The sequence below is a fragment of the Strix uralensis genome, chromosome 4 (assembly GCF_047716275.1).
Source record: "Strix uralensis isolate ZFMK-TIS-50842 chromosome 4, bStrUra1, whole genome shotgun sequence".
NCBI classification, from domain to species: Eukaryota; Metazoa; Chordata; class Aves; order Strigiformes; family Strigidae; genus Strix; species Strix uralensis.
In genome coordinates, this window is record NC_133975.1 from 89761592 (window position 1) to 89776039 (window position 14448).

At 43.2% G+C, this 14448-nt stretch overlaps 1 protein-coding gene across 5 annotated transcripts in view; it reads left to right on the plus strand.

Moving 5' to 3' along the window:
- Positions 1 to 14448, plus strand: part of AMBRA1 (autophagy and beclin 1 regulator 1) — a 136206-nt gene that overhangs the window by 20006 nt on the left and 101752 nt on the right. For 4 of the 5 annotated variants that reach the window (XM_074867744.1, XM_074867742.1, XM_074867743.1 and 1 more), the window contains one exon: positions 13335 to 13421. In XM_074867744.1, coding sequence (XP_074723845.1) covers positions 13335 to 13421 — 87 coding nt within the window. Of the gene's footprint in view, positions 1 to 10946; positions 11000 to 13334; positions 13422 to 14448 lie in introns of all 5 variants that reach the window. The other variant, XM_074867746.1, reaches the window with a different exon arrangement.

A 14448-nucleotide genomic window follows, 5' to 3' on the forward strand; every position in this document is an offset into this window, starting at 1 on the left:
TCTGAGCTCTGGCATGGCACTCCAGGCCGCAGTCTTTCTAGAATGGATGCAAGGAGCAAGTAGTGCCACATGTGTCCCTGTTGACATATTTCAAACCCTCTCCTGTGAAACAATCCTTAGAAAGGGGGAAGAGGACACAAAGGGAAACTTGTCTTCTATCCATTCAAGATTAGGCTGCTCATAATACACTAAGGGGGCAACTCTGATAGTGTTTACCTGTCTTATTTTGACTAGACATTTGAATGAATTAGTGCAAATGAAAGAGAGCCCTGTCCTATTGCCAGGCAGGTTTGCATGAAACCTGTGTTTCAAGAGGAAATGCTTATTATCCTTATGCTTCCATTAAGAAGCTTTGTCTGGCAATTATGTTAAACTTCTCTAACCACTCCATTGCACTCATTCCAGAGGTCAAATTCTGTAGGCTGTGGTATGAGTAACTTCTGTGCCTGTGTCTTACGAATGCATAATGTTTTCACCTTGCCTCACCTATTTAGTTTGGCAGATGAGATAGACTGTTGAAATTATCTGAAAATCTGGCAAGTCCTTTGAAGTGTCCTGGGTGGTGGTTTTGCCATGCACCCAGGTAGGAAGGAGTGTATGTAGGTGGGGGAGTTTGTATTGTCTGGGGATGCTTGTATAAACTCCTTTATTTTGTTTGTGGGTGTATAAAAGTGCAGAGTCCGCAGCGCTGTGCAAATAATTGACCTGCTGAAGTTGCACAGCTTGCCAAAGGCATTGCTTTTTGATGTGTTTTAGTCTGTTGGATGCTCTGCACACAAGTGATACACGCGGACCAGATTCCCTGGAACCATGTAACAGGGTCCAGGGTCAAATTTCTGTCTTTCATTTTGTCACCTCTTGTCTGAGGACTGTGGTCCCTCCTGCTTGCATTCTTGCTATGTGATGTGAACCCAGTCTTTTTTCCTGAGCTAAGATTGTGTTGTGCTTTGTCTGGATGAGAAAGCGCTCTCTCTCTATATATATAGGATTGTGAAATGTGATCCAGGTGTCAGCAGTAAACGTTGCAAGTGAGTTTGACTGTGTTGTGTTTCCCTTAGAAAGGTTTAAATGCTCTATCTGTGGTTTCACCTGTTAGCCGAATGTGGACCTTTGTGCCCTGCTCGTCAAACATGTAGAGGCCTGACATAACACCAGGTGCAGCAGGGTGCAAGCGGTGGTACTGTTCTCACCTGCCTGGGCAGTACGGTGACTCCAGCTCATATCATGACTCTCTTCGGTCTTGATGGCCATTCTGGCAGCACGTAGCTCTCTGTACTTACAAAAGGTATGAAAGGAAGCACCTCGTCTGTTCCCCTTTGAATTGCTCAGAATTTATTTTCATATTGCTTTGCTGCCACAAGGGGGTAATGTTGCTTCTGCTCCAGGCTTTCCCCATCTCCTTGCAGAACCAAAAAGTTTCTGAGTTCCTGTATTAAGAAAACAAGGTAGCTTGAGGACCCCGCCAGTCCTAAACTGCATCTTATCTTCTTAGTTACCATACGTTTGCAAGGTCTTCAGTGTCTGGGGAAAGGTGTGAATGGGGATCCAGAGGGGAAATGGCTCTCATAGAGAATGCAAACAACAGAGGAGCTTGTCCTCTTGGTTTTTGTCAGGGTTTGAAAAGGAGAGATGTGGATCTGAGGTGAGACAGATGTTTTGTCTTTCTGATATGCAAATGCCCATGAGTTAGAGCTGTAAAAGACCTCGCCAAGTTTGCAGAATTCGCCAACTTTGTAGAATTCGTCTTTGCAGGCTTCTTGCTCATTGCCTGCCAAGCCTGGAGCAGACCTTTCTTTCCAGTCTGCCTTCTCAAAGGTTTTTGTTTGCATTTAAATGGTTGCTCATCCATCCTCAGCAGACTTCCATAATATGGGGCTTATTTTCTGGAGGAATGCTTGGTAGATGTTGACTGGAGTCTGGGTGGTCACCTTTTCCACGGGGCTGTATTTATTTTCTTGTTCAAGTATGCCTTGACTTAATACCTAAATTTTGGGGCTTTTCCATAAGAAGGCTGTGGATATGTTTGGGATTGGCTTTTTTTTCTGATGGAAATAGGCATGGCTTACTCATGGTCATGAGGGGATGCCTCTTCTGGTTCTAAATAGATATGGTGTACAGCTGGGATCCAACTGGGACCAGGCTGTGGTTAAAGCAGACTGACAGGGTAGGAACAGCCCCATTTCTACCCAGCAGTGGTGAGTCACTTTTACAGTTTGTTCTTGAGTTCGTGCTGGAGCCTGAGCTGCTGATGTGCTGCTCCGGTTTTTGATTGAAATGACCCGGCTGTTCAGATCTCTGCATAGATTGGCTTCTGGTAGCTTTCTCACTATGGAAAGCACTGAATGAAAAGACTACATGTCACTCATATTCTAGCCTTAAAACCGTAACAACCAAAACACTTCCTTGCCCCCTGCCCTGGGTACAGAGTTGTCTACTAGGAGACAGTTCCGAAATTTAGCATCAAAATAAGAGGGTAGTGCTACTCCCTTTACTTTTTCTTGGGGGTGGGGTGTGTGGAACTAAAGCAGGAGGGAATCACCTTACCTAAAGCTCCAAAATGTGTCTTGTGGTGAAACGGAACACATACCTAGTGTATTCCGTCTTGGTTTGGTCATTATTTCATAAAACCCACATTGTGACTATTTTTTTCCTAATTGCTTACAGCAGTTGTGGCTTGCTTATTCAGATATTTAATATCTATTGTGGCAGTGATGAGTTCACTGAAAAAGGGGGGACTTGAGCAGGAGGATGGCACACCTCTGAGCTGCGGAGGAGAGAGGCAGCAGTACGGTGCTGGCTGCTCAAACTGCACGTCAGTGGGAATATGGCCTGTGCCAAATCTAAATGGACCTACCCGGTATAACTTCTCCCCACCCCTTATATTCAGACCCATTACTTGTGGAAACCTTTCTAGCCTGATGTCCTGGCATTTGTAGTTTGGGCTCAGCATTTTGTTTAAACTTGTGGTGTGTAGACCTTCTTTGTCCTGTGGAAAGAAGGAGTTTTCTGGCAAACCTTGTAGCCTCCATGTGTAATGTGATAGTTTGGGAAACGGTTATGCTGTGCTGTTTTCAGGCTTGGTAAGAAATAATTCCAAAGATGCTTGTTACAGTTGTTGAAAATGATAGTGATAGAGATAAGTAATATCTCAGTAGTGAGGAATAGTGGGGTAAATAGGAGTTATGAAGGTATTTGCAAGCAGAGACAAGAGATTCAGGTTTGGGGTTGGGAAAAGGTGCTTGGGGAGAGAAGGCCAGACCTGTGGGGTGAAGGAATGATTTCTGGAAATGTTAGCCTGGACACGTAAGAATGAACGAAGGCCTGATTTGTCAGTGCCAAACATAAAGTGAAGTATAATCTGAAGGTGACATGAACATTTAAACATGATAATTAGCAGTGTTTATGGGTGAGATGTGCAGGCTGTGGACAAACTTAGCAAGTATTGTTTGTTTGTTTGGCCTTTTCTAAAAATGGAAAATACAAATTAGTTTTATCATGAGAATGTAACCACAGCCTGAACTGTAGGAGAGGCTGCCATGATATCTAAATGGTCAGTTGATGTCTATGTGAGCTCTGAGGTTATTGCTGCCACCCTTCCAGCTTTGTGGGTTTTTTTCCAGACTGAGCCTGCTGTCTCCGTGTGGGCAGGAAAGACTTGGTTTTACTGACATGGTACAAATTTGAGCTCTTGAATGTGCTGCTAGTTGTTATGTAGAAGAACAAGTGAAAGAGGCACCTCTTTTCTTGCACGAATGTTCCTCCCCCTGCCGTTGCTGGTTTTCTGATTTAAGAATACTGTAAGGTTGCTAGAGCTCTTTTACTTCATTACTGAGAGTTGTTGGGGGGGAAAAAATGATGCCTTGTGCCTTCTCTCTTGCAGTGACTAATAGAGGTCACTCCCTGCTGCTGAGCTTCCCCGAGTACTTTGGAGAGCTGAGCATGTGCAGTCTTTGCCAAACTTGCAGAGAGGCTTAAGCCTTCTTTTCTTTTTCTTGGCCTGAATTTAAATATACAGCAATGACTGTAGCACACAAAAAGAGATTCTTTTCCCCATGTTACTCTTGAAGCAGCTCGACTTGCAAATTAAGCAGGTATAGAAATAACTCTGCTTTCTCAGTTTCCACAGTTGAACCACCGCCCTTCTCCCACCTCTTTTTTTGGTAGTACAGGCCTAGCAATGAGGAGTTCACCTATGAAGGAAGTAGGTAAACTTGTTCTTCAATCTCCAGGAAACGGAGACCTGTTTCCCTACCTGCTCCAGCATGGCAGCAAGGGAACTTGTTGAAATTGGATTCCAGTGATGTTTCTTAATGAGAATGGAAGAGGTACATGGTTCCAAACTGGCTTGTTTTTTTGCTTCTACTGAGGAGTAACAGAGATCTAGAGCTGGGTCGTTGTTTTGTTTTTTGGGGTGGCTTTCTGGTGTTGTTTTGTTTTCTGAAGAAGGCCTATATGAGATGACCATACAACAAAGATCTTAAACACAAATTGCTTAGAAGTTGAAAGACAGCTGACTTCAAAGAGATAGCTATTTGAGGATACCATAAACATATCAGTTCTCAGCTTTCCTACAGGCAGAGAGAAAGTGTGAATAGCTTCCCTCTCTTGAAAGCTGTCCTTTGTTAGACTGGCTGGCTCCTGTGCTGTCGGCACATGGCTTCCCTGCTGCCTCCTGTGATCCAACTGCTGCAGGGTGGGCAGCATGGCCAGACAAGCTCCCTTGACCTAGAACAGTTCCTTCTGTTCCCATTTTTTACTTATGTGCATTGAGTTCCTGTGCTCGTAGTAATCTGTCTAGGAGATGATGTTCAACTTATGATTAGTGGTGGTCTTTGACATGCTTAAACTGTCTAGCTGTGATTCCTAGAGCTTGTTTGGCTTCAGATAAGTAATGTTAAAACAATCTCTATGTTTTGTTTTGGTTTTTTCCTTTTGCCAAGAAACAAGTTATGGGCAGGCCCTCAGACCTTCTATTTCAGGCTTCTTGCTCAACTAAAAGCTCTGTAGCTTTCTTGAGTGTGGGAAGGCGCTGGAGATGTTGGCAGTATAGTGTGCCTGTTTTTTATGCTAATACAAGCCCTTAATCGTTAGACGTGCAGTCACATACATTGCATTCGTGCACTCATTCTTCACGCTCTTTATAAATGCACATGGCACGATGTGCCTGGGGACAAAGTACCCTCATCCAATTATTCACTCCTTATTACAGAATCTGGGCTGGAGAACTTGCAGTAGAGCAGCATGCATCTGCTCTCTGGGCCTGGAGCAAGAGGAGAGAGAGGGACCTGTGATCTGACTCAGTAGTACCACTGTAACCAAAATAGTGATGACTCTAGATTTCTCCAGTTGAGACGTTCTGGTCTGTTGAATAGCTAACATGCATTTTAAACATCTTCCACATACATATTTAACTGATTGTGCCAAATGGCTGTTTGTGTGATGATGTAACCGACCCCCTCCCTTGCTCTTCTTGAGAAAGCACCTGCTGGAACTGAAGGCTGTGAATAAACAGGGTTCATTATCTGCCAGGAAACTGACTCATTTTTTCTGCTTGAAATGCATTAGTATCAAATCCTTCCCCTCTCTTCCTGAAGTGGGAAGACTGGGGTAAGTGGCTGAACTACCCTGCCAGTCATCTGTTGACCTGACTCTCTTCATTACTCCAGCCTGAACGAGAACATTTTAAAGGAAGTGATTGATGTGTGGTGGGACCCCTGTTTTCATAGCCTTAGAAGCCTATGGAGATAACGGTACGGCTTCTACCCCCTCAGGAAAGACACCTCCTCTTCAATTCCCAATGGAGAAGCAGGAGCCCTGTGTAATTATCCCAGAAGCTGACGCAGATCTGCGTGCGTGGGTAAGCAGAGATTTCTGCTGTCCACACAATCTGTGGTGTTGGGAACTCCCAGAACAAGGAGAATTTGAAGCAGACATTATATATATGAAGGTAGGTAGAAGAGCCCACAGGAGAGTAAAACTGTCTGCAGGCTGAGGAAGTTCAGTGTGTTGGCTATGTTCTGGTCCTGCTTTCAAGCCTGTTGTCATAACCATGATGACTAGGAACTGATTCCCTCTAGCCGAATTTCTGATACAATTGCATGTTGTTAAGGGTCTAGGTGGAAGAATGTGATGTCTGTCTTCGGCTTGGCAGAGGTGCCTGCCCCGTTCTGAGCACTGGTATAAAACTGCCACTGTAGAGCAAAATAGCACATGCAATAGCTTGATCTGATTTAAATTTCTTCTCCCCTCCCCGCCCTTCAAGTTTTGCCCCTGCAAAATGAAAGCACAAGGTCTTTCATCGTTCTTTTCATGTTGGAGTTACTGCCAAACTAATCAATGCTGCCACAGCTGCTCTTGACCCTTTTAATGTCTGTCATGGATGTATGCTTCCTCTTGCCTGTTGAAATAACACATTAATCATTCCCCGGGTGCTGTATGATGAGGACCTCTGCATAATGCTCACTCATCTTTTGTTCTGATGCATGGCCTTTGTCAGCAGGTGAAGTAATAGATTAACAGTGTGACCTTGGGTCCACTTAAAAAAATCTGCCATCTTCCTCAGAACCACTGACCTTCCCTATGATGAGCTCCAAAGGTGCTGCGTAGCTCCTGTGGCATCAGGTGGTAAATAGAAATTAAAGTTCCTAGTCCAAGAGCAGAGGTGCAGTAATAGCACAATTTTCATGTGGTATTACTTTCTAGTTAAACTGAAGCAGGTAAATGTTAAAGGGTTAACCATGTTCTTCTTGAAAGTCTGCTCCCTGCCTTGTGATTAGGAAAACTCAAATCCCAGTGCTTGTCTCTGCTGTTCCAACTCTTACCTACAGTTCTTTGTTTTGTATAATCATGCTCCTTTTCCCTGCACACCTTCCCAAATGTACTCCTTCCCATCCTGGCTGAAGACCTGATGTGCTGTCTGTTTTCTGACCAAGAAATCCTTGTTTTCTACAGGATTCTTGCCCAGAATCAGTGAAGGGGGGAAAAAATGTTTTTTGTGATAATTTCTGTCCTATATCAAACCTGGTTCTCTGACAACTCCGTACCTCCAGCTGGAAATGATGTCTTCTGTGTCCCTGGTTGCCCTTCAGAGTTAGCACAAGTCCTTTCTCACAAACAGGCCAAAGTGTTCTGCAAAGGCCATGTTTGGAACATATTGCATCTTTGCTGTCACTGCTTCCCCTAAAGAAAGGAAATTTTCTTGCAAAGGATGTTAATTTTGTGGAATAACTAAAAAAAAAAAAAAAGTAGTAATTAAAAGAATGCTTAACAGGGCTTGGATACTCATAGGCAAGGCAGCCACCAACTCTTGTTCTTCACTGAGGATGAGTTGTATGGCAAAGATGTGAACAAGGGGATGGAGGAGCTAACTCTGAGAACTGCAGAAGTGTGGGTGCTGATGTTTTCATCAGTAGAGAAATTCTCAGGTATTTATCTCTTGTAGATAATTACAACTGTCTTGAGTTTGACTGTTTTGTTTGACTGTTTCTTCTCCTCTAATAATCTGCTTCTGACCTGTCTTGATTCAGTCTTGATGCCAGGCTAAATATGTTTAATCATAACCATGTGAAAGCTTGAACAATCTAGAAATGTTAGTTTAGAGGTATCGGAGCAGATTATGTTAAGGACTTAATTTTAGAAATCATTTTTTCAGGCAATCTTTAGAACTGCATACTGATTGCTTTTTTTATTTTAAGCTTGAATATGAAACTGGTGATAGCAATAATGTTTTTCTGTTTGAAAAGAACTACCAAACTTTTATGGAAAATAAGCTATGGAGCAAAACACTTGATGGTTTCTGCTTACGTGATTTCCATTTGCTCTTTGAAAGTAGGCAGCACAATACAGAGATGTCTGAAATAATTTTTCCCTATTCTTCTGAGGAAAGGGAAGGGGAAAAAACCCAAGACAGTGGATTGGATTGGTTGAGATTTTTGTTTAGAATAGTTTTCTAGTGTTCTATCAAGGCTGTAATTTATCTCCAAGAATTAATTGGCTTTGGTAACAGTCAGTAGTTGAGTTTAGGTTTTGAGGGAGGGTAGCAGTGTTATTGGGCAGCTGGAGAACATTCAGCTGTCTTCATGCTTCAGCTTTCTTATTTTCTTTAGGTTAAACATTGCCACGCTGTAAGAGGAAGATGACTGAAGGGAATCTACTTTTAAGCTGTTTCTATTCTTTACATTCATATGAGGAACCACAGGAGCACATCCATCGGGGCGAGTGCTCAGGAGAACTGACTGCTGGCTGTAAATTGGGGGGCTGAAAAAGGGATGTAATAGGAAGTACTGCGGTCATTTAGAGGTGAAATTACCAGTAGGGAATATAAAAGCTGTTCCAAGGAGGATATAAAACCAGAGGAGGAAACTCACAGAAGCTGCCAGAGTTGTCAATATATTTCTGCTTCAAAGGATAACTATGAATTGCTCTGTCTTAAGCTCTCTTCGTAGCTGAAGGCTGGGACTGTGGGATGGGTAGGTGTGCTTGCTGTCCTTAGAGTGCTTCATTTTACTGGTTTGCTCTGGTTGTTGGTGTGTAGCAGCAGCTTAGCTGACTGAACACCCTTTTGATTTTAAGGAAACTAAGCCTCAGTGCTGTTTGTTAGTGCGTCCCTTTTGGATGGGGAGGAAAGCCTTCCCTCAGTGTCGCTTGGAGTAGCGCTACTCGTAACGCGTGTGCTGTGACAGCAAATCTAAGATGTGATGTAGGAATTGCATATCCTTAGAAACTGTTACCGAGAAGTTAAATATGCTGCATTTAAGTATCTTCTCAAAGCCAGCGGAGATGAATCACTCCATCCCAAGAGGCTTTGGCGGTGATCCTCGCCCCCGTGGGGAGTGTGGGTATAGTCCAATGGCTGATGTGCTGTGAGGAGGTTGCTTCATGACTATTTTCCCCTTGAACTGCAGCTTCTGGCATTCAGCTGCTTCATTCCTGAGAAATGTCCCTTTTCTGCTTCTAGTGTCTTGTGTGCATGCACTTTCTTTGTCTCTTCCTTGTCTAAAGGTGTCCTGTAACTTGGACCTTGCTTCCTTTCCCCCCTCACTAGCGATTGCTGCTGTTTGCAGACCCGAGGTAACTGAGCAAGCGTAGGGCGGTGGTTCCATAGCTACTGATGTCTGACAGAAAAGGAGTCTGCCGAGATGTCAGTGCTGCTGAGCAGAAGCAATTTATATCTTCTTGTAGTAGTTTTAATAAAAAAAATAAACCAACAAAAAACTACAATCCCCCTCCTCCTATTTTAGCAAGCTGGGCCAGAAGCATCTCTCAGGGTGAGCAGAGTTAATCTTCATCACTGCGGCATTGACTGACAACCTGGAGGATGATAATGTGTGATTTTTTTTTCTTTTTTTTTTCCTTTTGAGCGGGGGAGGAGAGTGGAAATTGCAGTTTCTCTGCTAATTGTACTTTAGATGTCATTTGTGACAATTTCATATTGTCTAGACAGAGATAGTGGAGCAATTGCTTTCACAGAGCCTAGTGTTAGCCTGTTACCTATCTGGGTAGCAAAAATTGGGGGTGTGGGAGAGGAAGAGGGTGCTGTAAGCACCAGAAAGGATTCAGGAGTCAAGCATGATCTACTGAAATGTTTCAAAAGGAGACGCAAGCAATATGCATTTCTGTTCTCTCTTTGCATGCTTCTCTGTTGGAAACTTGGACATTTAGTGGCTAACAGTTCCTTGTAACAGAGCTGCTTCTATTAGTCCATGGATTATGTTTATCTTCCTTAACAGAATTGTTCCCAGCTTCAGCGTTTACCGTGGTAGGATATTGGGCTACCTTATACTTTGGGCTTACTGAAAAAAAAAAGTGTGTGTCTCTTCTGGGAGTTTGGGGGCCAAAAGCTATGAATGTGGCACCTAAGACTTGATAGAGTCCAGCATGATTTACTTGAAAAACATTTGTCTGTGCGTTCCTGAGGGACAGTAGGTTACACTACCAGTGTCACAGATGGGCCACTTTACTGATGATTATAGCAGTACCAAATGCATTCAGATCTGTAACTGGGGCCTTGAAGCTCAGTCTAGAATGAGTGTTTAGTACTCTGGTTTCAGTATGGGTATTGTTATTCTCTGGAACATTAAGTACAGAGATGGTCCATCTGGATCTCATGAGATTGCACGTTACCCTGTTTTGGGTTTTTGCCTACTATATATATTTATATCCACCTGTTCATTGCTCTGTGATCTGTAGGACAATCAGGCTTTTAGCAGTTACTGTTAACTGAATTATCTTTGTCCACTGATCTGCATGTGGCCCTGCTGTGTGGCTTGTGTGCCTCAGTGTGAGATAATGCAGGAGCTGAGTTTGGTCTTGGCAGGCTTGGAAGCCTCTGCTGGAAAGGCTCTCTTAGCTGAGACCATGCAACTCAGACAGTGAAGCCTCAGAGAGGGTGCTGGGGAGTGTGATTACGGACTGTATTTGTCATCCTGCTCCCCACTTGCCATAACTATTGGTCATCCTAGGGAGCCCTTCTGGTGAAGGAGTTGCTCCTAAAGAAGCAGCAACTGCTCCTGTTGCTTCATGGGGTGGAGTTACAGCCTGTTCAGGTAAAATTGCAGGGCTGTGAGGCCTGTAGGAGGTCTGTTTACCCAGATACCTGGCCATCCTGTGGCTCAGGCAACTGTTGGTTTGTATTTTACTAAAGTAACACACATCAGTTCTCATCTGAGGTGCCAGGTATTTGGTAGAGCAAGGCTCTTCAGGTATTTATTTCAGGGAGCAGATGGGGTGTAGAGGTGAGAACTGTAGATTCCCCAAAGTGCTGTTCCCAAGCCAAACAGAGAAATTCCTGGCAGATTCACACCAAGTGATGACAACATGTGCCCTGCTGCTGCTTCCACACCCTTCTGGTGTCCTCTGGTTGATATACATTTTGGTTTCCTTCAGCACAGCTGCTGGCTACTTTCTGCATTTTTTCTTTTTTTTTTTTTTTTTTTTTTTTTTAACAGGATGATCCTTCTAAGTCAATGCTCCTCTCAGGCAATTGCCAATCTTTCCAAAGGTGAGAAGAGAAATATGGCTGGAGAATACCTGGAGACTCCTTTCTAACAGAGCCATGCAGCATATACTGGTCATCTTCCCTTGTGCCTCTGATTCTGCTATGTCAGTGGATAGACCCTGCAAGGTTGGGAAAGAGGGTGGCGTGTGTAGGTGCCAAGACTTTCGACAGGGATGTTGAGTTTGATGATTATTTGTGTGTGCATGTTATCAGGACACCGTAGGCATTGCAGGGAAATGGTATCAAATAAGGGACGTGCGTTGTGTGTAGCTGGCTCACATCTGTAGCTGCTGTTGCTAGGCTTGTGGCCTTGCCAGGATCTGCGTGCTGCGGGAGCTTTCTCCCCGATGAAGTCCAGTGATTAGGCAGGGCGGCTTTCCAGTAGGGTGGCAGCCTCGGCACGTCCAGGCTGCTTGCAGAGTGCTGTTTTTAGAGTGCTCTGCATAAGCAGCTCGGAAAAGCAGACTTCTGAAAAGCATGTTGGCGTTGCAGTGGCAGTAACCCAGTCTCTGAACTCTGAGCCAGTGGTTTAGAAAGGGGACAGCTGACTGACTATGTAGAATGTCCCTTCTGCTAATTTTAATCTGCCTAGCTTTCCCTCCAGAAGGAATAAAAGCAGTTTATTATGACACAGGTGATAGGTATACCTCATAGGTATAGGACTTCAGGTATGCCTCATAAAGCTGTTGCACTGTTTGTTCTGGATTAGCTGCTTTTGCATATATTGACTTATATATTTGGAGCAGGAGAGAGGGTTTGATAAGGCAAAACTGAAGTATGATAACTTTCTGGGGAGCCAAGGGATTCCTAATATCTAGGAGTGTTGAAGGTTAGAGCTTTTGACTCAATAACCTGGGGAATTAATTAATCTTAAAGTTTAAGACATTTAATAACTCTTCTTGAATAAGACAAATGGTTGCCAAGCAACCTCGTGCCAGAGAGGACAGGATTTCTTGCCTTCGGTAGAGTCCCAGTGCTTTGCAGCAACTACTGAGTCTCTCAAGCTGACATATGCCTTTCCAAGTAACTGGAGTGATCTCTTGCTGTTCTCTGTCTTCTAGATTTATAATGTAAAATTGAAGTAATTTTTTTGGTTTTTAGTTGCTGGAAGGCAGTGAAAATTTGTCTTGAGATCCTGATGAGGGGCTGCTGCTGGAAAAAAACATGTCTCATTTGCATTTCTACTGTCTTTATCTGGCTAGAAATGGGAATTTGGGCGTAGATTATATCTGGTCTTTCTTCCTGCTTCCTGTGTTGACACTTGCTGTCCTGCATTGCAAATGTGAACTGTGAATTAGGAGCGTGGGGCTAAGAGTAATAGGTTTAAAGTTCAAATCTTTCTCGCCAATTGTGTGTGTGGGTGAATAGAACAGATGTGGTGTTGGACCTCTTTGACTTTCAAACCACAACAGTTTTCATTAAATTACAAAGACTGGAAAACAAAACTTAGCAGGAGTTCCGAGGCAAAAAGACTTGAAACGGAACTCAGCAGCCTTATAAACTTTAGCAGTTGATTTTTCCACTCTCCACACCTGTCCCAAATCACCTCTCTTGTGTTAGTCTAATGGCTGCAACAGGCTTGAATGAGTCAGTCTTGAAACAATGCCATCCTCTGCTTTATGACAAGAAGCTAGATAGGGGTGCATGTAGAAGCCAGGGTGGAGGACATGTTCCTGCTATATACTTTTGATTCTGCTGCCTTCATGACTCAGACTTGCTTCTCGCATATTCAAACTGTCTAGCTGCATTTGCATACATTTACTTCTCGAGTGAAAATTTGGTATCTCTCCCTGTGGCTGATTAAGATACAGAGGAAACAAACATTTAGGTTTTTTTGTTGCTGAAAACCTCTTTCTGAGCCTTGAGACTAAGATTGAATATCTCACTGTGAATTAACACCAGCGGTGCCCTTAAAGCCCACATGCTGAAGTGTGTTTTGTCCTGTGCTCCTTGGCCCATTCCCTCTGTAGCCACCTTTGAGTAGGTAAGAATTTGACAGGTGGCTAATACACCTTTAGTGTTTATGGACCTGGCAAATTGGGATGGCTTGTCTCCAAAGGAGAAAAAGCATCTGCATCTGTCTCTTGAAACTTTGAGGTGGGTTTAGGACCACCTTCTTTGTTACTCAAGGTGTTCTTTCTCCTGCACAGTGAGAATATTACACTCTGAATAGCTATGTGGTGAAAGCACTTATGCTATCAGTGAGTGGTTCGGTATGTTGCAGAATTCTCTGCACTGATGATAGAATTAGTCTTAAGAGGTTTCAGAAAGTAGGGCATGAAAGAGGGAGGATGTTCCTGAATGGTCTTTGACTTCGTCACTTGTTTTTCCTTTCTAGGAGGTTGCTGGAGTCTTCCCTCATTTCATTATCTCGATACGATGGAGCAGGGTCCCGGGAACATCCGATCTACCCAGATCCAGCCAGGTAAGAGCTAAATGCAATATAAAGGCATTTAAGTTTCATAGACAAAAGCATAACTTTGGTATAATTCACTGAATCCTTTGAGAACGGTTCGAATATTGGGCCCATCTCCTCCTCAATGACTTGCCATGGGGGCACGGTGCAAACCAAATGAGAAGATGCTGTTAAGTCTGGGAGAGAATGAGGAAAAGAGGAGAAAATTGCTGTTGAAGTAAGCACATAAGGATTCCTGAAATAATTTGGATGGAGAACACTAGGTGGCAAGCAGGTCCAACAGTAAATGAGATTATAACAATAAATCTGAAATCTCTTTTGAAGAAAAGTGAAGAAAAACAAATAGTCTGTTCTGGAGTAAGGGAGAGTGCAGGAAAGGCAGTTAGGAGCTGGTGTGAGCGGACAACGTGCTTGGAAGAATTGAATGTCTGCATAAATGTATCCGTATGAGAGAGCATAACCAGGATGTTATGTATAGTTAACTAAGAACAAAATACTGACAGTTATTTCTGAAGAGTCATGAATCATTGACATTAGACATAGAAACACCTGTAGTGCTTCTTAATCTCCAGAAGAGGTGGGAGTGTTTCAGAGGACTAGAAAAAGCAAACATGGCAGAGTTATCAAAAATGGAAAGGAGTGATCTTTGCAGTTTCTGCTTAGTGTATTAAGAAAGCAACAGATGGGATAGTGTGACCCACAGACTCTGTCAGAAGAAATGATAGAATCGTGAACAGCAAGCAGCTTTGGAAGCTTTCAAAGACTGAATCGTGACAAATAAGCTTTCTTTAGATGGATTTAATAAAGCAATGAATGAGGAAAATTCAGTAAGTGTAAAATAGATCTGATTTAGCCTCTTAGGGAACCTCTGGCATAGCTGCATGAATTGAAGGCTACTAGGATTTATCATAAAGGATAGTACAGGAATACCAGTGTATGAAAATTAGATACCGAAGTTGTTGAAGGAGGTTTGTTTTTTGTTTTGTTTTAATCTCTTTCTTTTTTACATCACTAACAACAAAATCTGCATTTTTAT